This window comes from Gopherus evgoodei, chromosome 14 (genome assembly GCF_007399415.2).
Source record: "Gopherus evgoodei ecotype Sinaloan lineage chromosome 14, rGopEvg1_v1.p, whole genome shotgun sequence".
NCBI classification, from domain to species: Eukaryota; Metazoa; Chordata; order Testudines; family Testudinidae; genus Gopherus; species Gopherus evgoodei.
Genome location: NC_044335.1, coordinates 33,434,256 through 33,460,961, shown reverse-complemented (window position 1 = coordinate 33,460,961; position 26,706 = coordinate 33,434,256). Strand labels below are relative to the sequence as shown.

The 26,706-nt window shown below is 47.1% G+C and overlaps 1 protein-coding gene across 12 annotated transcripts in view; it reads left to right on the top strand.

Annotated features, from left to right (window-relative positions):
* Positions 1–26,706, top strand: part of CEP250 (centrosomal protein 250) — a 156,733-nt gene that overhangs the window by 10,390 nt on the left and 119,637 nt on the right. For 11 of the 12 annotated variants that reach the window (XM_030533040.1, XM_030533039.1, XM_030533047.1 and 8 more), the window contains exons 3-6: positions 2,524–2,583; positions 3,329–3,411; positions 4,630–4,795; positions 6,707–6,813. In XM_030533040.1, coding sequence (XP_030388900.1) covers positions 2,524–2,583; positions 3,329–3,411; positions 4,630–4,795; positions 6,707–6,813 — 416 coding nt within the window. The remainder of the gene's footprint in view (positions 1–2,523; positions 2,584–3,328; positions 3,412–4,629; positions 4,796–6,706; positions 6,814–26,706) is intronic. The other variant, XM_030533043.1, reaches the window with a different exon arrangement.

The window sequence follows — 26,706 nt, the reverse complement described above, 5'->3', positions numbered from 1 at the left end:
TCCTAATGAATGTAAACCCCTCCTCTCTACACCATCATCTCATCCATGCATTGAGACTCTGAAGCTCTGCTTGCCTACCTGGCCCTGCGTGTGGAACTGGGAGCATTTCTGAGAATGCCGTCATAGAGGTCCTGGATTTCAGTCTCTTCCCTAGCAGCCTAAATTTGGCCTCCAGGATGTCTCTACTACCCTTCCCTATGTCTTTGGTACCTACATGTACCACGACCTCTGGCTCCTCCCCAGCACTACACATAAGTCTGTCTAGATGCCTCGAGAGATCCGCAACCTTCGCACCAGGCAGGCAAGTCACCATATGGTTCTCCCGGTCATCACAAACCCAGCTATCTACATTTCTAATGATCGAATCTCCCATTACTAACACCTGCCTTTTTCTAGTGACTGGAGTTCCTTCCCCTGGAGAGGGAACCTCAGTGTGAGAGGATACCCCAACACCATCTGGAAGGAGGGTCCCAACTATGGGAAGGTTTCCCTCTGCTCCCGTTGACTGCTCTATTTCCATGGACCTTTCATCCTCCTCAACAGCGCAGGGGTTGTCTGACCAGAGGTGGGACATTCTACAATGTCCCAGAAAGCCTCATCAACATACCTCTCTGCCTCTCTTAGCTCCTCCAGTTCTGCCACCCTGGCTTCCAAAGCCCATATGCGGTCTCTGAGGACCAGGAGCTCCTTGCACCCAATGCACACATACACCACCCGCCCACAGGGCAGGTAATCATACATGCTGCACTCAGCGCAATAAACTGGGTAGCTCCCACTCTGCTGCTGGGCTTCTGCCTGCTTTCTCTCCTACAGCTACCTAGTTAATGTTTAAATTGTTTAAATCAAGAAGTTTTGAATATAGTTTAGTTTACAGGTTTTAAAGAATGGCAAGTGAACCTTGCCCCCTTCCCACTCCCCTTCTAAACTCCCTTGCGAAACTCAGTGTTAGCCCTGGCCGCAAGTTTGCCCTGGTTGTGGAATCTCCATCATTGGAGATTTTTAAGGGCCAATTAGACAAACACCTTTCAGGGATGGTCTAGATAATACTTAGTCCTGACTTGAATGCAGGGGACTGGACTAGATTACCTCTTGATGTCCCTTCCAGTTAGGGTGACCAGGTGTCTGGTTTTTAATTGGAAAACCTGGTTGAAAAGGGACCCTGGTGGCTCCGGTCAGCACTGCCAACTGGGCTGTTAAAAGTCGGCTAGTCCCTACCTATCCTGGCTCCATGTTGCACCCCGGAAGCGGCCAGCAGCTCTAGCTCCTCGGTGTGGGGGCCATGTGGCTCCATGCACATGCCCCCACCCTGAGCACCAGCTCTGCATTCCCATTGGCTGGGAACCGTGGCCAATGGGAACTGTGGGGGCAGAACCTGCGGGCGAGAGCAGTGCGCAGAGACCCACCTAGGAGCTGGACCTGCTGGCCGTTTCCGGGGTGCAGCGCGGAGTTGGGACAGGCAAGGAGCTTGCCTTAGAGCCCCCGAGCTGTGCCACTGACCGGGAGCCACTGGAGGTAAGCCCGTGCCCCAACCCTGAGCTCCAACACCCTGCCTCAGCCCTGAGCCCCCCTGCACACGGAGCCCCCTCCTGCACCCCAAATCCCTCATCTCTGGCCCGACCCCACAGCCCCCAACAGAGCCCTCACCCCCCCTGCACCCAAGCCCCTTGACTCAACCTGCAGCCCCCTCCTGCACCCTGAACCACTCATCCCTAGCCCCACTCCAGAGCCCGCAATCCCAAATGGAGCCCTCACCTCCTGCCCAGCCCAGAGCCCCCTCCCACACCCTGAACTCCTTATTTCTGGCCCCACTCTGGAACCCACATCTGAACCCCGTGTCCCAGCTCAGTGAAAGTGAGTGAAGGTGGGTGAGAGTGAGCCACCGAGGGAAGGGGAATATAGTGAGCAGGAGGCAGGGCCTTGGGGAAGGGGCGGGGCCTCAGAGAAGGGGCGGGGCTAGGGCTTTTGGTTTTGTGTGATTAGAAAGTTGGCAATGCTACTTCCAGTCCTACGATTCTATGAGCTTGTCTACATTACCCACTGGATTGTCCAGCAGTGATCGATCCAGTGAGGGGTCAATTTATCACGTCTAGTCTAGACACGATAAATCAACTGCCGAGCGCTTCCCCATGGAGTCCGGTACTCCACCAGCGCAAGAGGTGCAGACGGAGTCAACGGGAGAGTGTCAACGGTCTACTTACTGCAGTGAATACACCACGGTAATTAGATCTAAGTATGTCAACTTCAGCTATGCCATTCACATAGCTGAAGTTCCGTAACTTAGATTGATTCTTCCCCCTCACTGTAGTCCAGGCCTAAGATTCATTCTTTCATTATGGTGAACTAATTGAAACTCTTGCGTGTGGTTAACAATTTCTTGCTGATCATGTTAATGTTACTGTGAAATCTACTGTGCATAGTCATAGAATCTTAGGTAGGCAGGGATTTGTTTTTCATGTGATTGCATGAAGTGCCAGTACTCTTGCATGCATCAGTGGCTCTTACTGAGTCTCCCTTCTTGTCCAGGTGCTGCAGTACCGGAGTTGGTGTCGGGAGCTGCAACAGAGGCTGGAAACGGAAAGGGGGGTGAGTTGTTCAGGTAGCTCACTGAGGACAGTAGGTGCAGAGCGAGTTAATGTTGTTATAAGAGCCAAAAAGGAAAAACAGAGAGAAATATGTTTCTATTGACACTGAAGTTTAAAAGACACTGTCTCTCTCTCCTTCCACTGCCTTGTTCCATCTGCACTACCAGAGTGGCTTCTTCAGGTACCATTTCCAAAAATCCTAACAATCAGGTGTTAATTTTTTAAAGGAACAGTTAGGTTAAACATGGTTGTATAATGTTGTTTTGGGTCCCTCCCCCACAGCCTGGTGTGGGCTAAGCTGACTGATCTAGCTCTCCTGTCTCTGAATAGGGATTGGTCACAGCATAGGGCGTTTGAAGGGTATGACATTTAGATGTTCAACACGTGGCTCACTTTGGTTACTCCTCCTGTATCACGGAGAGCAGAATTAGAAGGCAAAGAGGGAAAGAACCAGAGAATGCACGTTCCTGGGCCCAAGCCCAAGTGAGCCTTCCTCACCAACAGCACCATATGCCTCCGCAGTCCTCCAGTTCTATTTCAGGCTAGTGGGTTGTGTACTGCACAAAGGAACAGGAACTGTAAGGAACGTGGAGCCACACTCGGCCTGTGTCCCATTCTGTTCAGTGATTGCATTATTGTGCCATGGTAGCAGCCAAAAAATCTGTGATGCTGAGAGAGCATAGGGGTGAAGGAGGAACACAAAGGGCTGAGATGGTTTGATTAAGTTCTCCCTCTGTCTCTCTAAGGGGCCCGTTTCACACAGGTGGGAAGCCAAGGAGGAGCACAGTCTGGAGAGGGCTCTGGTCCAGCTGGAGGAGGAGCAGCAGAGGTGAGAGGAAAAACCATATTATTCTGGGTTTTCTGGATATCCCAGAATGATGTGTGGAGAGATGGGAAAATTCCAGCAGTGCTGCTTGCTCAGCCTGGGGGGGCAACTGGGCAGATAACCCTGAACGGAGAAGTATTGTGACTGCATTGTGTAGTGTCATAAATGTGAACAGCATAGTGGGACATGGTGGTGGACAGGGCCAAATGAATAACAGGTCATAACTTCAGACTGAAAATCAAGCCTATTATCTTGAGTACTTCGTGGAATGGATGTGGTTTCTGTTCTGTTCAGGTTCTTATGCTGTGTCCAACACTGCGTTGTCTGGGTGCCTCCTAGTAGTGCATTTGGCAGCGTGACTAGCCTCTATTCCACTCTCTTCTTTCTTTTCCTTTCCCTCCTCCTCTCCCCTTGGAAAATGTTGTGTTTGGATTTTAAAAGACCTCATATTTATGTGTTGTGCTGTGTGTGTTCTCAGCGAGGGCAAGTGGGAGAAGTGTGCCTGGTACTTGGAGTGGAAAGGGATGAGGCCTATGTTGGTTTTTGGAGCCTATGGGAGTTCATTCCACAGTTTTAAACTGACCTCCAAGAAAGCTCTGTCCCTGTGTTCTTCACCCTTGTGTGGAATAATTCCATGTGTCAGAGGGGCTGAGTTGTTGACTGCAGTCCTCATCCTGGTTTGGAGCACAAGTGGTTCTAGGAAGAGGGCAGGAATGTTGGTAGGGACAGAGGAATAGAAAGCTTTGCATGGGCAAAGAAACTCGAATTTCATGCAGAAGTCACTGCAGAGATACAAGAGTGGAGAGAGATGATGAGAGCAGGAAGACAGAATAAACTAAAATGTGGAGGAGGGGAGTGGTGGAAGCTGGAGAGGAGAAGGCTGCAGTCATTGAGACAAGAAATTGAGAGTGTGGATTTGTATCTTGGCAGTGGGGGTAGAGAGGAAAGGATGAATTTTGCAGATGGGAAAGTGAGGGCATAATGTGGATGTGCGGGGCAAGGAGTCAGCAATGACAGGGGGCTCAGGAGATCCTGAAGGGACGTCATGCCACCTCTCAGCCTGGAGAGACAGTCATGACTCAGGGAACCAGCCACGTGGTGGTGGTGGAATTCAAGAGTGTAGCCCCGGGGATGTTACTCTCTGATCCCCAGGTGATTTCATAGTCACAACTCTGGTGCTATTTATTGGGTGTGCTCATCACTGTTCTCTTCCCTCCCCAGATGTGAGAATCTAGCTGAAGTGAACACTCTGCTCCGGGAGCACCTGGGCAAGGCAAATGAGGTGAATACAGCCCTTAGAGAGGATGTGCGAAAACTGACAGTTGATTGGACAAGGGCCCGGGACGAACTGGAGCTCAAGGAGAGTGAATGGCGCACTGAACGTGAGGTAGGGTTGGGGTGGGGAGCAGTGAACAAGATGCAAGACAGGGGAGAGAGAAACAGTGAGGTTCTCTCTTCCTCCAACCAGGACCATTTGTGGAAGTTTTTGCAGTTTTGGGTATGGATTGATGTTGGCTAGCGGAGTGGAGGGGATCAGATTGTATTTATGGAAGATGCTGATGAGGCAAGGCTGTGCTGCTGGCGGGGGCAAATATTAGCGAGATCATTGTGAATGCTGGGACTTGGGGGGCATTGGGAGCTGAGCCCTATCTGTGCTGAACACTGAGGTTACGCTGGGTTATTGCCTTGTTGGAGTTAGTTTTGCATTTACACTTGGACAAGATGCTGGATCAGCGGTTTATAGACTGGAGGACTGTGTATCTCCAGAACTGGTGAAGTCCTGGCAGCAGCATCACAGGTTTCCCTACTCCAGTGTGCCTCACCCCTGATTCTGAGGAATTTGTTTCTGTCCTATTGATAAATTATATAGTCAGTTGCCTGACCACACTTTGGTTCATTATTTTGTTATAAAATATACTCGAGGCCAGTGTCACTCAGGTTTATTAATATGGTGCAAAAAAAGGTTCTACACAATACCAGTCTCCAAAGAGCAGTCCCATGCAGCGATGTTACATTCACCTTATGCAGAAGGTGTGCTCCCTAAGTTACACATTTCAGCTTGTATTATATGGTTTTACAACTAAACATCTCTTTACATGTCACTAAAATCCATTTTGTCAATTTGTCTCAGTTTCCTAATGTGTTCTGTTCCTTCCTCATCTTTGTTTTGATACTAGCGTTCCAAGTACTGATCCATGCAAGTACTTCCCTTGTGTTAGGGAACCCAGAGAGATGGGGGCTTGCTGAGAAGCCCACCTTCTTTGGTAAATGGAATGAGGTACGTGCCCATGGGGGAAGGATGCCTTCCAAGGAAATGAGGCACTTAAGTCCACTTGTAAGAGGTTTGAAGTAAAGGCAGCATTATGGAAGGCTGCCAGTAGTCTTTCAAGTTTGGTGCTACTCCAGCAAAGGTAACTGTAGGATTGTAAATTAGAATTAGGGGTGGTTAAAGATAATTTGGCACTACAGGAGAGTCAGAAGGAGAGTTAACAGACCCCCTTTTAAGAGACAGATGCTGGGAAAGGGGACACAGGTAAAGGCTGTGCCGTATCAGTGCTGGGAACGGAATACTGGGAAACAGACTCTCCCGGCATGTAGAGCTATGGATATGCTTGCTTGAAACTAAACCCAATAAACATTGCGTTGTCTGCACTTCGGGCTTCTGCTTTCTGGGTGCATGACATGAACCAGTGGAGGGCGTGAAAGAGAGGCCTCCTAACATCTAGCTTATACTAAGACATAGAATGAATGTATCTTGATTTTGACAAGTTTCGTGTCTGCTTATGCAAAATGTTTACTTCAGCAAATGCAAGGCGTTCTGGAATGCTTAGCATAAGTGACCGGGTTTGTGGAATAGTCCAGTTTCGGCTACATCACTGTTACAATATTGGTGCTTCATGCATACTAATATATATCTATATGATGTGGATAATACATATTATTAATATTATATAAATATATATGCTCGCCAGCAGATATTCATCAACATCCCTCAAGACTGGCTCTTGGACATCTCTGCGGAGTGAGACAGGATTGTTAAATGACTATTTTGGTAATCTCCATGGTGGCTGAGATTTGGGCCTGTTATTAGTTGTGCTCAGGTGGTGGCCCTAGGAAGGATGCTCAGAGTGCATCTTTGGCCTTTTGGCTGGGACTGCTATCAAAAAACTTCTTTGTGTCTGAGGTGGTGACTCTCTCCCTGCTGGGAGAAAAGGGCACCTCATATGGTGTGAGTGGTGTGTAGGGGATCAACACCATGTGGCTGAGCTGCTATTTGCTTTTGTCTCTGCACATTTAGTTCTTTGAGGGGTACTTGAAGTGTGAACATGATCGACTTCTCAACCTGTGGCGGCAGGTGGTGACCTTCCGCCGTCACTTCCTGGAGATGAAGACTGCAACTGACAGGTGAGCAGGAATGGGGACTCAAGCTGGTTAGGAAACATGGGTTCTTCCCCTAACACCTTGTTCTGGGCACCATGGTGTTGGGTTTACAGTTAAAGGACACAGTGCTCCCTCTGACCGTTGGAAATAAAAGAGATAACTATGTCGTGTTCTGACACTCTCCTTGGAAGACCTGGGTTGCGTTAGGAATCTTATTCTCAGGTATGGGGTCCCAAGCAGAGATGGTGATGAGGAGGGTTAGGGTTGCCAGAGCACTGTGAAGAGTCCTTGGAGGAATGAACTTGACAGTAGTGAGGTCTGGGCATATTTTCAAATTGCCTCATCAAAAAGTCAAGCTGCTCACTTTCAAAAATGCCTAAAATACACACCAGTTGTTCAATGATAATGGAAAGGCCTGAATTTTCAAAAGGGCCTAGGTGAGTTAAGCACCCAACTCCCAGTGAAAGTCAATGGGAGATGGGCATCTAATTCTCTTAGGCCATGTCTACATCTAAAATTTTGCAGCGCTGGTTGTTACAGCTGTATTAGTACAGCTGTATAGGGCCAGCGCTGCAGAGTGGCCACACGTACAGCAACCAGCGCTGCAAGTGGTGTTAGATGTGGCCACACTGCAGCGCTGTTGAGCGGCTTCAAGGGGGGTTCGGAGAACGCGAGAGCAAACCGGGAAAGGAGACCAGCTTCGCCGCGGTTTGCTCTCGCGTTCCCCGAACCCCCCTGCAAACCGCAGGGAAGGAGACCTGCTTGCTCGGGGGTTCGGGGAACGAGAGAGCAAACCAGGAAAGGAGACCAGCTTCGCCGCGGTTTGCTCTCGCGTTCCCCGAACCACCCTGCAAACCGCAGGGAAGGAGACCTGCTTGCTCGGGGAACGCGAGAGCAAACCAGGGAAGGAGACCAGCTTCGCCGCGGTTTGCTCTCGCGTTCCCCGATCCTCCCTGCAAACCGCAGGGAAGGAGACCTGCTTGCTCGGGGGTTCGGGGAACGAGAGAGCAAACCAGGAAAGGAGACGAGCTTCGCCGCGGTTTGCTCTCGCGTTCCCCGAACCACCCTGCAAACCGCAGGGAAGGAGACCTGCTTGCTCGGGGAACGCGAGAGCAAACCAGGGAAGGAGACCAGCTTCGCCGCGGTTTCCTCTCGCGTTCCCCGAACCCCCCTGCAAACCGCAGGGAAGGAGACCTGCTTGCTCGGGGGTTCGGGGAACGAGAGAGCAAACCAGGAAAGGAGACCAGCTTCGCCGCGGTTTGCTCTCGCGTTCCCCGAACCACCCTGCAAACCGCAGGGAAGGAGACCTGCTTGCTCGGGGAACGCGAGAGCAAACCAGGGAAGGAGACCAGCTTCGCCGCGGTTTCCTCTCGCGTTCCCCGAACCACTCTGCAAACCACAGGGAAGGAGACCTGCTTGCTCAGGGAACGCGAGAGCAAACCAGGGAAGGAGACCAGCTTCGCCGCGGTTTGCTCTCGCGTTCCCCGAACCTCCCTGCAAACCGCAGGGAAGGAGACCTGCTTGTTCGGGGAACGCAAGAGCAAACCAGGGAAGGAGACCAGCTTCGCCGCCGTTTGCTCTCGCGTTCCCCGAACCACTCTGCAAACCGCAGGGAAGGAGACCTGCTTGCACAGGGGTTCGGGGAACGCGAGAGCAAACCGGGAAAGGAGACCAGCTTCGCCGCGGTTTGCTCTCGCGTTCCCCGAACCACTCTGCAAACCGCAGGGAAGGAGACCTGCTTGCTCGGGGTTCGGGGAACGCGAGAGCAAGCCGGGGAAGGAGACCAGCTTGATTACCAGAGGCTTCCTAAGGTCTGCTGGGATACCTGCTTATTCCACGGAGGTCAAGAAAAGCGCTGGTAAGTGTCTATACTTGATTACCAGCGCTGGATCACCAGCGCTGGATCCTCTACACCCGAGACAAAACGGGAGTACGGCCAGCGCTGCAAACAGGGAGTTGCAGCGCTGGTGGTGCCCTGCAGATGTGTACACCTCCTAAGTTGCAGCGCTGTAACTCCCTCACCAGCGCTGCAACTTTCTGATGTAGACAAGCCCTTAGTCATTTCAGCAGATGGGCTTGATTTGTGCAGCTCCCATTTCCTTCTCCACCTCCTCTGTCGCTCCTCATCCTTCCTCTGTTTCTTTAACAGAATCACAAAGGTTAGAGATAGGAAAGATGCATAGGGTTAATCTAGTCCATAGTCAGACTTGTTTGTCTCTATCTGTTTTTCTAGTATTGTCTCTGTTTTATCACTGTAAATATCGCAGTTGGTGGGCTTTCATAGTATCTCTTGGGACACTATACTAAAGATGAGGACCAGGTCCTCTTAAACATATTTGGAAACAAATGCTGGGTTTGGGCATCCTAGAGCTGGGTGGTGTAAGCATATTGAGGACACTGCAGCCACATTAATTCAGTAATCCTCCTTATTGTCCGGGCTGTACGCTGTGAACAGGAAGGCTGAGAAGACAGGATGCTGCAGAACCCCATAGGAGAAAGCCCACAGGATAGAAGAGCAGTCATCCCAATCTCTGGGATCTTACACAAAGAAGGAAAAGGAGCTATTAAAATGACTCCACTGACCCCCGTCCAAATAATACCTAATGTTCAACAGCATGAAATGCAAATAGGAAAGAATCAGCACAGGAACTTTGTCCTAATCCATTGTGACATGGACATTGCTCAAAACCCACCAATGTAGTTTCTGCCCCATGTCCATACCTGAAAAGTAACTGAGGGAAAAGATATCTGAGGACGTCACATACTTCCAGAATTGCCCAGCCACAACAAACTCTTTCCCAGAAGAGGAAGATTGATCATAGGTTGATAAGTGATAGCACTGTCAATATTGATAGATAACGGGGGCTTGATAGTCTTCATCTGTGGTGATAAGGGTCATATAAGCAGCAAGTTACCTATACAGAGAAAAGAGAGTTAGTATGCTTGCCTTCATCAACCAGAAAGTGCATGGGCCTAACTTGCAGGTTGTATCTGGAATTAGTCAAAGTACCTCCAGAACAGAGGTGGACAAACTTTTTGGCCTGAGGGCCGCATCGGGTTTTGTAAATTGTATGGAGGGCCGGTTAGGGGAGGGGATCATGGCCCAGCCCCCACCTCCTATCTGCCCCCTCCCCTACGGGACCCCTGCCCCATCCATGTGCCCCTGTCTCCTGACCGCCCCCGGATCCCCGCCGCCCCATCCAACCCCTCCTCTCATTCCTGATGGCCTCCCCCAGGGACCTCTGCCCCATCCAACCACCCCTTCTCCCTGTCCCCTGACTGCCCCTGGAACCCTTGCCCCTGACTGCCCCCTGCTGCCCCATCCAACCCCCTCTCCTTCCTGACTTCCCCCCTGGGACCCCTGCCCCCATTCAACCCCCTGTTCCCCCTGACTCCTATCTACACCCCCTGACCACCACCCCGAATTCCCCTGCCCTCTATCCAGCCCCCCCCCCCGCTCCCTTACTGCACTGCCTGGAGCACCAATGGCTGGCGGCACTACAGCCACACTGCCCGGCTGGAGCCGAGCCATGCCATCACCACCACCAAGCAGCACAGAGACTGGGTCGGGTCAGGTCAGGCTCTGCAGCTGTTCTGCCCCAGGAGCTCACAGCCTCGCCACCCAGAGCATTGTGCCGGCAGCAGAGCAAGCGAGCTGAGGCTGCGGGGGAGGGAGGACAGCAGGGGAGGGGTCGGGGCTAGCCTCCTGGGCCAGGGGCTCAGGGGTCGGGCAGGACAGTCCCACAGACCAGATGTAGCCCGCGGGGTGTACTTTGCCCACTTCTGCTCCAGAACCACAGTTGGCTATAGGAGCAGAAACTCAAGCAGAGAAAATTTTGCATTTGTTTCCTGAAGACATTGCTCAGTAACTATGAAAACAAAATAACATACATTCTTCATGGTGAGGAAATTTCTACTCTGTCTGATGGGAGACAGTCTAGATGATATGCTTTAGTCAGACACAAGTTATTTGGCTCAATATTGGGGTAGCTGGTGAAATTTAAATGTCCTGTGTACAAGAGGTCAGACTAGATGATCTAATGATCCCATCTGGTCTTAAACTCTATGAATCAAGAATAGCTTGCCTACTCGACAACTGGAATTGCTTTACTAAGTCAGACTTTGCAGATACCATGGTGGAGACTGGGTAACCTCTGTGTCCTGCACACCCATGGTGTAAGACTTCAAAAAAAAATTTCAATCAGTCTCAGCAGTGGACTTCTACCACCAATGGCGCATCTATCGTCCCCTGCTCCATATGTCAGTGGGAGTCTAAACCTGGAGGCCTATGAGAATGAAACCTTGGACAGAGGCATTTAGAAGTCACTGAATTAATAGCTGAGGACAAAAGAAAATGATACAATTCCACAAGGCCATTAATAGAGTAATTTGAGTTCTTCAGAGCCATCTGGAAATTGACAGGTTCCATTTACCTCCAAGGATAAAACAGATTAATTGGCCCAACCATAAAGGTGTGTCAGACCCCAGAGTTTACGAAGGAATGGGTCAGTCCATGAAAAAGCTGTAATCTTCACTCCCAATCCAAACACCAGATCTAGAGAATGGCCAACTATATGTGCTGAGCCCAAAACCACTTGGGACAGCTCCAAGAATTTCATGGCCCTAGATAACAAAACAGTCTAGATGGAGCTACTATAAGATTGGTGCATAACTGATTGGAAAACCATTCCCAAAAAGTGGTTCACAGTCAAGCTGGAAGGGCATATTGAGTGGGGTCTCACAGGGATCAGTTCTGGTCCAGTTCTGTTCAGTATCTTCATCAGTGATTTAGATAATGGCAGAGAGAATACACTTTAAAGCAGGGGTCTCAAAGTCCCGAACGTGGGGCCGTCTGCGGCCCGAGAACCTCCTCACTGCAGGTCTTGGAGGAGAGACCCATGCAACCATGCTGCTGGCTACGGGCGCCACCTCCCTGCAGCACCCATTGGCTGGGGGAGAGGGACAGAGATACCATTATTAGTTGGCGGGCAGAGCCAACCATGGAGGCAGCATCGTTAGTTGCCAGGCAGACTTAGCCATGGAGGCACTGTCACTTTTTTCCACAATGAATATAAACAAGTCAAAATACCGAACACAGCTATCTGATGCACACCTTGCTGCAATCCTGAATGTTTCAACTGCTCAGTCACGGAGGCCAAACATCAACATACTGACAGAACTGAAGTATTGCCAGGTGTCTGGCAAACACTAAAAACTCTCTGGAAGGCAAAAAATTGTATAAAGTTATATGACAATTTTATTATTTCTAAGAAATTTGAAATAAAAAATACAATATACATGTTTTCTTTTCTGAACACCATCTTCAGTGACATTATTGGCCCGCTGGGAGGATTTGAGGACTGGCACTGGCCCTAAGGTAAATTGAGTTTGAGACTCCTGCTTTAAAGTTTGCAGATGATACCAAGCTGGGAGGAGTTGCATGTGCTTTGGAGGATAGGATTAAAATTCAGAAATGATCTGGACAAACTGGAGAAATGGTCTGAAGAAAATAAAATAAAATTCAATAAGGACAAATGCAAAGTACTCTATTTATGAAGGAACAGTCAATTGTACACATACAAAATGGGAAGTGACTGCCTGGGAAGGAGCACTGCAGATAGGGATCTGGGGAGCATAGTGGATCACAAGCTAAATATGAGCTAACAGTGTAACACTGTTGCAAAAAAAGCGAACATAATTCTGCTATGTATTAGCAGGAGTGTTGTAAGTAAGACACGAGAAATAATTCTTCTGCTCTACTGCATGCTGAGACAGCCTCAACTAGAGTGTTGTGTCCAGTTCTGGGCACCACATTTCCAGAAAGATGTGGACAAATTGGAGAAAGTCCAGAGAAGAGTAACAAAACTGATTACATGTCTAGAAAACATGATCTGTAGGAGAGAAGGCTGAAAAAATTGGGTTTGTTTAGTCTGGAGAAGAGAGGACTGAGAGGGGACATAATGTTTTTCAAGTACATAAAAGGTTGTTACAAGGAGGAGGGTGAAAAATTGTTCTTGTTAACCTCTGATAGGACAAGAAGCAATGGGCTTAAATTGCAGCAAGGGTGGTTTAGGTGGGACATTAGGAAAAACTTCCTAACTGTCAGAGTAGTTAAGCACTGGAATAAATTGCGTAGGGAGGTTGTGGAATCTCTGTCATTGGAGGTTTTTAAAAGCAGGTTAGCCAATCACCTGTCAGGATTGATTTAGCTAATACTTAGTGCTGCTGTGACTAGATGACCCCTTGTGGTCTCTTCCAGTCCTATGTTGCTATACGATTCTATGGCAGCCATGATATCTTGTAACCTAGTAAAAATATGGACGCTGAAGTCGCTAAGAACAGTGACTCCAGTGCCATTGCAGAAAGAGGAATCCAGTAAACTCAGCCAGGGATTCCGGTGCAGCATGCAATCTATATTTTAATACTATATCCAAAAGCTATGTTAAAAGAACATGAAGGTATCATAGCATTCCCTCTCAGATCTGAACCTTAGAGTTCAGAAAATGAGATACTAGCACCTGAATCCTTTAAGCTTAATTACCAGCTTAGATCTGATAGCACTGCCACCACCCAAAAATATAGTGTTTTGGGGCACTCTGACCTCCCCAACCTTCCCTGGGGACCCCAAGAACCCAGATCCCTTGGGTTCGTAAAACAAGGAGAAATAAACCATTCCCCCACCTTTCCCCTTCCCAGAATTTCCCTCCCTGGGCTATCCTGAGAGATCCTGATCCAACCTCTTAAATCACCATACAGAGAAGCATCTCCCTTCCCTTCCACAAAGAGGCAAACAGATTCAAGGAAAACAGAGATTCTATCTCTCCCCCCTCCCGTCTCCCCCACCCATCCTGGTGAGTATCCCAATCCCCTGGAATAAAACAAGGGAAATAAGAAAAAAAAATCAATCAGGTTCTCTAATAAGAAATCTTTTAATAAAAGAAAGGAAAAAGTAAAGATTATCTCTGTAACTTCAAGATGTAAATATTACAGGGTCCTATAGCTTACAGACACCAGAAAGAGACTTTCCCCCTAGTACCAATACAAATCAAAATATTCCCAGCAACTACACATATAAAAGTTACCCAGCCAGATCCACAATTGCAAATATAGTAAAACAATCAAAAAGCCTAAACCGCCTGTTTTTACTTACTATTTGAAAAGAAACTTAGAGAGCCTGTAGTAATGTCTGGTCTCTCTCAGACCCTCCGAGAGAAGAACACACAACGACAAAGAACACACACAAAAGCTTCCCTCCACCCAAATTTAAAAGTATCTTGTCTTCTGATTGGTCTTCTGGTCAGGTGTCCAGTTCCCTGCTTGTAACCCTTTACAGGTAGAAGGGACATTAACCCTTAACAATCTGTTTATGACAGAAGGTTTCAAATAAAGAATGCAGAAGATAATTGCCTGTGCAACCTTAATTCAACACCCTAGTGCATATGCATTATGATACAGTCTTTTATTACATTTTTGCATACCATTTTTCCCACAGGGCTCCTATGTCATGCAGTCTAAGGATGGACTGTGCTTTGGGAATGAATTGAGTGTATAGTAAAGGCGATTGTTTGTAGGATCCCTGCCTCATTTGTTGTAGAAGTTGAAGGTCTGTAGTGAATGAGGAGTGAATGCAGGAAGAGAATGAAGTGTTTCAGGGTTAAGACAGTTGCATGCTATTCTGGACAAATGGATTCTATTCTTTCCTCTTCCACAGAGTTCCTGTGGGATTTTGGGCATGTCACAAACCAGACTTTTCACAGATCGTCACTAATTCTATGTTCCTTATTTTAGACTCAGAGACTTGAAGTTGTTATGATCATCTAGTCTGACTTCCTGCACAACGCAGGCCACAGAATCTCACCCACCCACTCCTGTAATAAATCCCTAACCTGAGCTACTGAAGTCCTCAAATCATGGTTTAAAGACTTCAAGGTGCAGAAAATCGTCTGGCAAGTGACCCATCCTCCATGGTGCAGAGGAAGGTGAAAACCCCCCAGGGCTTCTGCCAATCTGCCCTGGAGGAAAATTCCTTCCTGACCCCAAATATGGTGATCAGCTAAATCCTTTGTGGGTGCCTGACTTCAGACACTTGGGTTTGATTTGCAAAAGTACTGAGCACCCTTGGCTGCAGCTGAAGTCAATGGGAGCTGTGCTTGGAACATACAAAGTGCTGTAAACTTTTGAAAAACCAGGCATGAGGCATCTCTGATTAACTTCCTTATCTATAAAATGGGGATAATAATACCACCTCACCTCACAGAAGTGGATCAAAAGTCAATTAATTAATGTTTGTAAAACACCAAAGTAATATGATGAGAGCACCATAGAATAACCCATGAGGAAATTAGTAATTTTATATTCACTGCAGGGTTTTGATGCTTTGCAGTAAATGCATAGGCCACTTAGTGAATAATGAAGATAAAAATCTTAAATGGCTGTCAGTGGGCCATCCATTTGTGGAGGAGGAATAAGTAATCATAATTAAAGACTGTATTGTAATTCATATATGTAAGGGGGTTGAATTAAAGTTTTGCACAGGCAACCATAATTCAGATGTTTCCTAACATCTGAGTGCTTGATTTTGCAACCTTAATTTTTTTAATTTATTTTTGTATATGTAATTTCTTGGGTTTCTGAAAAAGCAAACTGAAAAGAGAGAAATTCTGTCATGTGGCATAGTGATGGAGTTGGAATCTTTATATCCATCGCACAGACTTCTACCATTTGAGCTAATGGAGTAACTGGCCACAATAGTAGATTTTCATCCTCTGAACACTAGATGGGGATGAGGTACACACTTTGCCAGGGAAAAAATGAGGAGTTCTTGTGGCACCTTAGAGACTAAAAATTTATTTGGGCATAAGCTTTCGTGAGCTAAAACTAGGGTGACCAGATGTCCTGATTTTATAGGGACTGTCCCGATATTTGGGACTTTTTCTTATATAGGCTCCTATTACCCCCTACCCCCATCCCAATTTTTCACAGTTGCTGTCTGGTCACCCTAGCTTAAAGCCACTTCATCAGATGCATGGAGTGAAAAATATAGTAAGCAGAATATATATTATAGCACATGAAAAGATGGGAGTTGCCTTACCAAGTGTGGGGTCAGTGCTAATGAGCCAATTCAATTAACTGTTTTTGCTGATACAGACTAACATGGCTACCACTCTGAAACCTGTCACTTTGCCAGGGGTTTCACAGATATTTGCTGACAGCAGAACACTGGCGAGACCCTGGAGGAATCTTGGGTTCCATTCCAGGCTCTGGAAGGAAGAATTCTGTAGTGGATACAGATCCTTCTGCCTGTGTCTTTTCTAGTTCTGTGTCCCTTCTCTCTCAGTCTCCACTCACCCTAATTTCTCATCCTCATCACAGCCTCCTTGATCAGCCAGTCCTAGTCTCCTCTCCAGGTTTCTCATTGACATTTGATTTTTTCTGCCCCCACTATGGCTCCCAGTTCCAGTCTCCCCTTTGGCTTCATGCCCCCAGTCTTCTTGCCAAGCTAGTTTCAACCTTCTACAACCCTCACCTCCTTGTCAGAGCCATCTTCCACCCTCGTCCCACTGATTCCAGCCCCTCTCCTTGCCCTGTCATTCTCAGTCTCCTCCTTTGCCCCACACCAAGCTTCCAGGTCTATTCTTCTTAATCAGGTTCCTTGTCCAAATCTACTCGTGCCATTCCCCTTCTATTCTAGCAGGCTGAGCTCCCCCGACCCCTCTGTATTCCAGTCCTAGGCATGCTGCTTCCATCTTATCCTCCATTCTTCCATGCTATCTGGGCACCTGCTGGGGGAGCATTGAGAACACAAGAGAAACTGTCTCCTTGCTCCCAGTTCCTGTAGCTAGCACCACAGTGGTCCCCTGAAGCAGTAATTGTATGGAAAAAAGTCCTGCTCAATCACTGCATCCCTTGGCTGAAGCATTCTCAGTACAGATAGAATCTTCTGAGAATTTAGCTGCTAAACTCTAACAAGTCTCTGAGAGAATGAAAAGCGAGGTTCTCCCCCGCACCCCCCCACGGCTTATAACTTGTTTACATTTGTGTAGCTTTTCACAGGGAAAGCAGAAGGCACATCTTTGACCCCAGGTAACCTCCAAATTCTAAGACCTTGCTACAAAGCCATGGAGGTTATAGAGCAGTGATGGGAAGCTGTGGGCCACACGTGGCCTGTCAGGATAATCTGCTGGCAGGCTGTGAGAAAATGTTTACATTGACCGTCCATAGGCATGGCCATCTGCAGCTAGCAGTGGCCATGGTTTGCCATTCCCGGCCAATGGGAGCTGCAGGAAGCTGTAGCTGGCCTGTGCTGCTTCCCGCAGCTCCCATTGGCTGGGAACAGCAAACTGCGGCCATTGGGAGCTGCAGGTGGCTGTGCCTGTGGACAGTCAATGTAAACACTGTCTTGCGGCCTTCCAGCGGATTACCTTGACGGGCCGCAGGTTACCCATCACTATTCTAGAGCTTCTCTACAGAACAGCTTTATGAATTTTTTTAACATAGGCAAAACAATTTTTCCTTAATTTTGTACTTGGAAATCTCTGAACCATTTTTTTGAAAAATTCAGCCTGAGACAGATACCTGGGATGGAAAATTTCAATGCAAATGGTTAAAGTTTGGCAAAGTTTATAAGCAAATTCAGTGACAAAAAATGTTGGTAATGCAGATTTAAGGTTGCACATTGGTATCTCATAACCTTCTGAAATTCAGCAAACGTCAAACGTGTGAAAATGAGGAAATACAGAGATAAGGTACATGCGCACGCTACCTGAACTCTGTCCCTGTGGAGCTGGCAGTAACAACTGGGAGTTAACCTCCATCCATTGCAGCTGCATTCTCTGTGTTAGGCCTACCTGAACTGAGTGGTGGAAGGATTAGTTAGAGCAATTTGAAAGAACAGTGCCCCTCTGGAGCAGTATGAGCTCCTCTTCTTGATCACCCTGGGTGTAATCAAAGGAAAGAAGTGTACCTTGGGAGATCCAGTATGTCTCGTTTCATAAAATCATAGGGTTATAAGGGACCACAAGGGTCATGTGATCTAATGCCCTGCAAAGATGCAGGATTTGTTGTGTCTAAACCATCCAAGAGAGATGCTCTCCAGCCTTCTTTTGAAAACCTCCAGTGAAGGAGCTTCCGCAACCTCCCTAGGCAGTCTGTTCCATTGTCCTCCTGTTCTTACAGTTAGGAGGCTTTTCCTGAGATTCAGTCTAAATCTGCTGTGCTGTAGTTTGAACCCGTTGCTTCTTGTCCTGTCCTCTGTGGCAAGAGAGAACAACTTTTCTTCATCTTTTTTTATGGCAGCCTTTCAAGTATTTGAAGACCGCTATCATATCCCCCCTTAATCTCCTCGTTTCAAAACTAAACATATTGAGTTCCATCAGCCTTTGCTCATATGGCTTTTATTGCTTCTCTTCGATCATCTTTGTCACTTGCCTCTGGATCCTTTCCAATTTCTCTACATCCTTTCTATGCAGTGGTGACCAAGATTAAACACAGTACTCCAGTACTCCAGCTGAGGCCTAACCAGCACCATGTAGAGCAGTACTATCACCTCCTGTGATTTGCAAGCTATGCCTCTGTTAATGCAACCTAAAATTACATTTGCTTTCTTTGCAATAGCATCATATTGCTGACTCATGTTGAGGTTGTGATCCACCACAACTCCAAGATCCTTATCAGCAGTGCTGCTGCCAAGCCAGTTATTTTCCATTCTGTATTTGTGCATTTGGATTTTCCACCCTAAGTGTAGCACCTTACATTTGTCTTTGTTAAATTTCATTTTGTTGTCTATGGCCCAGTTCTCCAATTTATCAATATCCCTCTGAAATATAGCTCTGCCCTCCAAAGTGTTGGGAACCCCCCAGCTTTGTGTCATTTGCAGATTTGATCAGTATGCTCTCTATTCCTAGATCCAGGTCATGAATAGAGATGATAAACAACACCGGACCAGTGATCCCTGTGAAACATCACTTGAGACCTCCCACACATCTGACATCATTCCATTAATAGTTACTCTGTGTTTGCAGTTGTTTAATCAATTATGTATTCACTTAATGGTAGTTCCGCCAAGCCCACATTTCTCCAGCTTACTTATCAGAACGTCATTGGGGACTGTGTCAAAAGCCTTGCTGAAGTCCAGATATATTATGTCAACCACATTCTCCCTGTTCACCAAACCAGTTACCCTGTCAATTTCAGTGCAACATTGTATAGATTATGTTACTGGTGGGGCACAAGGTGGTTCTTGCCATAGATGTTGTCAGCAGGTAAGTGGGAGATAGGTATTGTGAGCATAATTCATAGATTTTAAGGCCAGATAGGACCTTCGTGGTGATCTACAGGTGGTATAACACAGGCCAGAGAACTTCCTGAAAACAATTCCTAGAGCATATATTTTAGAAGAACAGCTAGTCCAGTTTAAAAAATTGTCAGTGATGGAGAATCCACCATGACCCTTGGTAAATTGTTTCAATGGTTAATTACTCTCACAGTTAAAAAAAAGTACACCTTATTTCCAGTCTGAATGTGTCTAGTTTCAACTTCCAGCCACTGAATTGTGTTATACCTTTCTCTGCTAGATTGAAGAGCCCTTTATTAAATATTTGTTCCCTCTTTAGGTACTTATAGGCTGTAATCAAGTCACCCTTTTCTTTGTTAAGCTAAATAGATTGGGCTCTTTGAGTCTATCACTATAAGGCTTGTTTTCTAATCCTTTAATCATTTTTGTGGCTTTTCTCTGAACCATCTCCAATTTATGAACATCCTACTTGAACAGTGGGCACCAGAATTGGGCACAGTATTCCAGCAGCAGTTGCACTAGCACCTAATACAGAGGTAAAATAACCTCTTTACTCCTACTTTAGATTTCCCTGTATATGCATCCCTGCATTAGCTCTTCTGGGTACAGCATCACACTGGGACCTCCTGTTCAGCTGATTGTCCACCACAACTCTCATATCCTTTTTGCAGAATCACTGCTTCCCAGGATAGAGTCCCCCATCCTGTAAATATGGCCTATATTCTTTGTTCCCAGATGTATGTTTACATTTAGCCATATCTTGTTTGCTTGTGCCCAGTTTACCAAGCAATCCAGATAGCTCTGGATCAGAGACCTGTTGTCCTCTTATTTACCACTCCCCCAATTTGTGTGCCATATGCAAACTAAGAATCATAGAAGATTAGAGTTGGAAGAGACCTCAGGAGGTCATCTGATCCAACCCCCTGCTCAAAGCAGGACCAACCCCAACAAAATCATCCCAGCCACGGCTTTGTCAAGCTGAGTTCTAAAAACCTCTCAGGAAGGAGATTCCACCACCTCCCTAGGTAACCCATTCCAGTGCTTCACCACCCTCCTAGTGAAATAGTGTTTCCTAATATCCAACCTAGACCTCCCCCACTGCAACTTGAGCCCATTGCTCCTTGTTCTGTCATCTGCCACCACTGAGAACAGCCGAGCTCCATCATCTTTGGAACCCTCCTTCAGGTAGTTGAAGGCTTCTATCAAATCCCCCTTCACTCTTCTTTTCTGCAGACTAACTTTATCAGTGATGATTTTATGTTTTCTTCCACATGACAGATAAAGATGTTAAATAGTGTAGGGTGGAGAATCAATCCCTGTGGGACCCCACTGGAAACTGACCCACTCGATGATGATTCCCCATTTACAGTTACATTTTGAATTAGTCAGCTTTTAATCCATTTAATGTGTGCCATGTGAATTTTATATTTGCAGTGTGGTTGTAACCATGTTGGTCCCAGGATATTAGACATGGTGGGTGAGATATCTTTTATTGGACCAACTTCTGTTAGGCCTGGTCTACACTACCAAGTTTTTTTTGCCAAAAAACAGCAGAGGTGTTTACGCTGCAAAGCCACTTTTTGCCATGAAACTCCTCAGTTGCAGCACTGTAATAAAACCACCTCAAGGAGAGGGATAAGGCTTTTTATTCCAAGGTTTTAATACTAAAGTGCTTTTATCCCTGTAATTGGTCTCCAGTGGTGTCCCACATTGTCTGAAGTGACCGCTCTGCTCATTGTTTTGAAATCAGCAGCCCTGCAGGCATGCACCCCTCCCCTTTCAAAGCTCTGTTCTGACAGCTGAGGTGCTGTGTTGCTCTGCTCGGGGGAAACAAATAGCAAATCATTAACTGGAATGCTCCTGCTGTCTCCTACACTAGGAACACAGAGGCAAGCAGGTGTGTGTGTGTGTGAGAATGAGAGAGAGACACTCTGTGTTGTGCAGAGCCAGGAAGCAGGGGCTGATGTTAGGTTTTCCCCCTCCCTCCTGCTTCAGGACTGGTTGTTTCCGGGGGCTATCTGAACTTACGAGACAGCATGCAGACACAATCATTCTCCCCCAACGCACACTGTCTGTCTCTCCCCCATCTCCCCATGCTCCCTGTCACATATTCTTCCCCTACCCCCACACTTCAGTAAAAGTGGCTGGCAATCTGGTAGGATGCCCATGAAACAATGGAATTAAAATACCTACATCATGTGATGCTGTACCTGCCCCATGAGACATTGCAAACCCTTCCAAAGCATTGCATCCTGAGGCCAGCTGCACAGTGGGATAGCTACCCACACTGCACTGCTCTTTTTGTTGTTGCAAAAGCTGCTAGTGTGCATGCACTCTAGTGACACAAGGAGCACAGTGTGGACATGCAACAGTGGTTTAATTAAAGCACTTTAATAAAAGTGGCATAACTTTTGGCGAAAAACTTGACAGTGTAGACATAGCCTAAGTGAAAGAGACAAACTTTTGAGTTTATACAGCACTCTTGTTTAGGTCTGGGAAGGGTATTCAGAATGCCACTGCTAAATACAAGGTGGAACAGGGAGTTTAGCATAACTAGTTAAAACATATTTACTCCTGGGGGAACTGTGTATCACTCTGCGTGCACAAAATTCATGTCCCCTGCAGTTTTCTTTGCTTCCCTGCAGAAAAATGACTTCTGTTGGGGAAGCAAAGGGAAGCCGCGAGAGCAGTCACGTACCTCTCCCTGGCAGCGCAGGGAAGTCAATTTGGACGCCCGGAGCAGTGGGTAGAAATTAAATCACAGCTGGTGGAGGGTGATGGGCAGTCATGTGTGAGTGTGAGAGAGTGACATTTGCTACCTCTTACTTGCTATTGCAGCACACTTGACGTGGAGGGGCAGGGCTTTGGGGTGTTTCTGAGGAGGTAGGAGTGGGGCAGGCTCTGTCCCCCCAGGCAGAACAGAATGTATAGAATTATAGGACTGGAAGGGACCTCAGGAGGTCATCTAGTCCAGTTCCCTGCACTCATGGCAGGACTAAGTTTTATCTAGACCATCTCTGACAGGATTCCTGGAGGAATTCTGCACCACTGCACAATGCAGAATTTTGCAGAAATTAACATCTGCACAGAATTTCCATTCCCACACAGAAATGGGCTGCAGTGCTGCTAGCTGCCACTAAGGGCTACTGGATCCAGCAGAGCCCAGCTCACACATAGAAGACATTGCTGGGGGGAGGGAGAGAAGCTAGAGGGTTCCTGGTAGCTTCAGTTCCCAACATGCCCTGAGGGAAGGAGAGGGTGGCGTACAGGAAACTCTGTGTAAGCCTAGGACTGAGCATCAGGCTGTTTCTCCCTCTGTATCCCTGGGCTTGAGGTGTTGTGGGTGTCTGGCCCCCCGGTTGGGCTCGGGAGTGGGCAGAGAAACAGGAATGGGGTTGTCATAGGGGTTTCTTTAACTCTACTTCAGCGGGAATTTTTGAGTGTGTCTGTATTGTTATAGACATACTTGCTGACAGGTATTGTGAAATAAATTACCAAAATAATTGAAACTGGCATGATTATATAGTGTTATTTTGACAAATAAAATGTGCGAATTTTGCAGAATTTTAAAATATTGTGTATAGAAGTCTTAATTTTTTAGTGCAGAATTTTAAATGTTTTTGTGCAGAATAGCCTCAGGAGTAACATATTGTAAGATACACTTCAGGGTGAAGTGTTCAGTTAGCACCTCTGCAGTCATAGAACAAAAAAGGGTAGTTAGTAGGTTACAGATGTTGGAAGAAGCCATAAATTCAGTGTCTTTGTAAATCAGTGTGTTTGGTTTGAAGTGTGTCAGAGGCTCCTCTTGGGATAACAGACGTGGTATATATCAATTTATTTGTTAAATTGATGAACTCATATAAGCTTGCAGCGTGAAACGGCTATAACTGGACACTGCAAGACGGAGATTCCTAGGGTTTTGTCTGGGACCGGAGATATTGGCCGGTGTCATTCGCTTGCAAGTAGCTGGGAGCAGCTTACATGCCAGAGGCTGTGCGTGAACAGCCCAGGAGTGGGGGTTCTCACAGGAGAGCAGGGTAAAGGCTGGCTCCCACAGTAAAGGATTGGAGTGACGTAGCAGATCACTGGTCCAGATAACACCAGAGAGGAACGTCACAGCTCCGTCTTATTCTGGTAGAATAAACAAACAGATTTATTAACTATAAAAATAGATTTTAAGTGATTATAAATCAAAGCATACCAAGTCAGATTTGGTCAAGTGAAATAAAAGCAAAACGCATTCTAAGCTGATCTTAACACAGGGTTTCTCAAACAGGGGTTGCCGCTTGTGTAGGGAAAGCCCCTGGCGGGCTGGGCCGGTGTGTTCATCTGCCCCGTACTCAGGTCTGGCTGATCGTGGCTCCCACTGGCCGCGGATTGCTGCTTCAGGCCAATGGGATCTGCTGGAAGGAGCGGCCAGTAAGTCCCTTGGCCTGCGCCGCTTCCAGCAGCTCCCATTGGCCCGGAGCAGTGATCCATACCGGCCTGGCCTGCCAGGGGCTTTCCCTACACAAGTGGCGACCCCTGTTTGAGAAACCCTGTCTTAACACTTTCAATGCACTTACAAACTTAGATGATTCTCACCACAGGCTGGCTGGTTGCTCCTCAGCCGGGCACTCCCTTTTGATGAATGCTTAGGTTGCTTGGTGTGGTGTCGGTAGATGTAGGTGGAAGACAGAGAGCACGGCAAACGCCTCTCCCTTTTATCATGTTCTTTCTTCCCTCTTGGCTTTGCCCCCCTCCGTAAGAGTCAAGTGAGCATTATCTCATTGCAGTTCCAAACTGACCAAAGGAATGGGGGGGATGACTCACTTGAGAGTCTAACAGATCCTTTTGTTGCTGCCTAGGCCAGTGTCCTTTGTTCCTGTGAGGCTGGGCTGGGTTTGCCCCATACATTCCCTGATGAGGTGTGAACTGCCTCTCTGTTCTTAGAGAGTTTTTGCCTGGGCTTGCTTTAAGCCATAAGGATACATTTTCAGCCTCATAACTATATATATGAAATTATAACCTATAACTTTATTATAACAGTTACTATAACAACCATGCTCAGTGCATCATGAACCTTCCAAAGACACCCAGCTTGACAAACTTTGCATTGGATACCACACAGTCATTTGACAAGGATGAGCATGGGGGTGCTGGGTGTTCCCTCAAAGTACAGAGTGTCACAGGAGGTTCCTAGGGTTGTGTCTGAGACTGGAGGTATTGGCTAGTGTCATTTGGTTGCACAATCCAAGGAGCAGCTTACATGTCAGAGGCTGTGCGTGAACAGCCCAGGAGTGGGGGTTCTTACAGCAGAGCAGGGTAAGGCTGGCTCCCAGAGTCAAGGATTGGAGTGACGTAGCAGATCACTGGTCGAGATAACACTAGAGGGGAACATCACAATCACCCATCAATCAAACTGTGTCTAGAACACTCCCATACCAGCATCAACTTCCTAGACCCATGATCAGCTTCAACAACGGAATCCTACAGACAACTACAGTAACTCCTCACTTAACGTTGTAGTTATGTTCCTGAAAAATGCTTCTGTAAGCGAAACAATGTTAAACAAATCTAATTTCCCCATAACAATTAATGTCAATAGAGCAGGTTAGTTTCCAGTGAAATTGTTTACACACACACACACACACACACACACACACACACACACACACACACACACACACACACACACACACACACACACACACACACACACACACAGAGCGGATCCTGTGCAGGCAAGACGCCGAAGGCAGCCTGCCTGCTGTGCTTGGGGCGGCAAAATGCCTACAGCTGCCCCTGTTCCCAGGGAATGCCTTACTGCTACATGATGAACTAGCACTCAGCTGAGCTCTCAAGGGTTAACACATTGTTCTTAATGTATCCTCACACTGTATAAGGCAGTACAAATGAAGGGAGAGGAGACAGCACAGCAGAGAGAGACAGAGACACATACCGTCTGTGTGTGAGAGAGATGCGCATTTCCCTTTTAAGTACACTGACCCCACTCTAAATATATTGCCTTTTAAAGTAGATTGGCAAGTTGAGACAACAGCTGCTGCCAGCAAGCTCCCTCTGTCCTGAGCCCTGTCGTTTGTCCACTCTGCTCTGTGGAGATGGGGTAAAGGAGTGGGGGTAGGGGGATACTCTGACATTAGCACTCATCTTTCCCACCCCCCTCTGCACAGCAAGCAGGAGTCTCCCGGGAGCAGCTCCAAGGCAGAGGGTGGGAGCAGCACATGGCAGTGGGGGGAGGGACAGCTGGACTGCCTGGCAATTTATAGCCTGCTGGACAACTGTTGCACAGGGAACTTCGGGGAGCAAGGAGCTGACGGGGGGCTGTCGGCCCACCCTAGTTCCAAGCTCCCACCAGCTAGCTCCAACGGGCTGCTCTTTCTGCAAGCAGTGGACAAAGCAGGCAGCTGCCAAACAATGTTATTAAGGGAGCATTGCACAACTTTAAATGAGCATGTTCTCTAATTGATCAGCAACGTAACAATGAAACAACATTAACCTGGACAACTTTAAGTGGGGAGTTACAGTATGTACAAGAAACCTATAGATCATCAAACCTACCTTCACAGATCCAGTAACCACCCAAACACACCAAGTAATCTGTTATCTTCAGCCAGGCACTCATATATTGCAGAATGTACTCTGATTGAAAGTCCAGGATGTACACCTGAACTCACTTAAAACTGCCTTCATCAAACAAGGACGCTCTATCAGAAAAGTAGAAAATATCATTAAATGGGCCAACCAAATACTGCAAGAGAACATGCTTCAGTACAGGGTGAGGGTGGGGATGCTGACAACTCTGACCACACATCTCTAGTTGTCACCTACCACTCCACACTGGAACCCATATGGGATATCGTTAAACAATTACAACTCATACTTGATGGGAACCACATCCTGAAAGAAATATGTTCCTTGAACACTCACTTCTACCCTTCAAACAGTCCCCAACCTCACCAAGTTCATCATCAGAGGCAAGCTCCTCCCAGACCAGGACTCTCCAACTCAAAGCAGCACCAGACCCTGCCAGAACAACAGATGCAAAACCTGCAGACATATTTCCATTGCTACAATGATCAATATCTTGCACAACACACCTTTCAGCATCCATGGGTCCTACACAGGACTCTCACAACATGGGAACTCGTCATCAAGTGCAGTAAGTGCCCCAACAATAACTATGGGGGTGAAGGAAGACAAGCACTACACTCTTGAATGAGCTCAGACAGAAAAATGATAAAAGACAAAAACACCATATAACCCATGAATGAACATTCTTCACAAAGTAATCACTCCATATCTGACCTCTCAGTCCTTGTTTTCAAAAGGAAACCTGGGAGCTCAAATTCATAATTTTCTAGATACTAAAAATCATGATACAGAGTGTCACAGTGGTGGTGGTTGAAGTTGTGCTGGAAATCTATGAGGAGTCTAAGTCATCTGTCCAGAAGAAGAAAATATCATCAATGTATCTCAAGTATATCATTGGTTTCATGGTACATTTTTCCAGAAAGGCTTCCTCCAGGTGGCCCATGAAGAGGTTGGCATGCTGGAGTGCCATCTGTACCATGTCTGTTCCCAAAGTTTGGACAAAGTGCTGTTGAATGTAACATTTTTAGGGG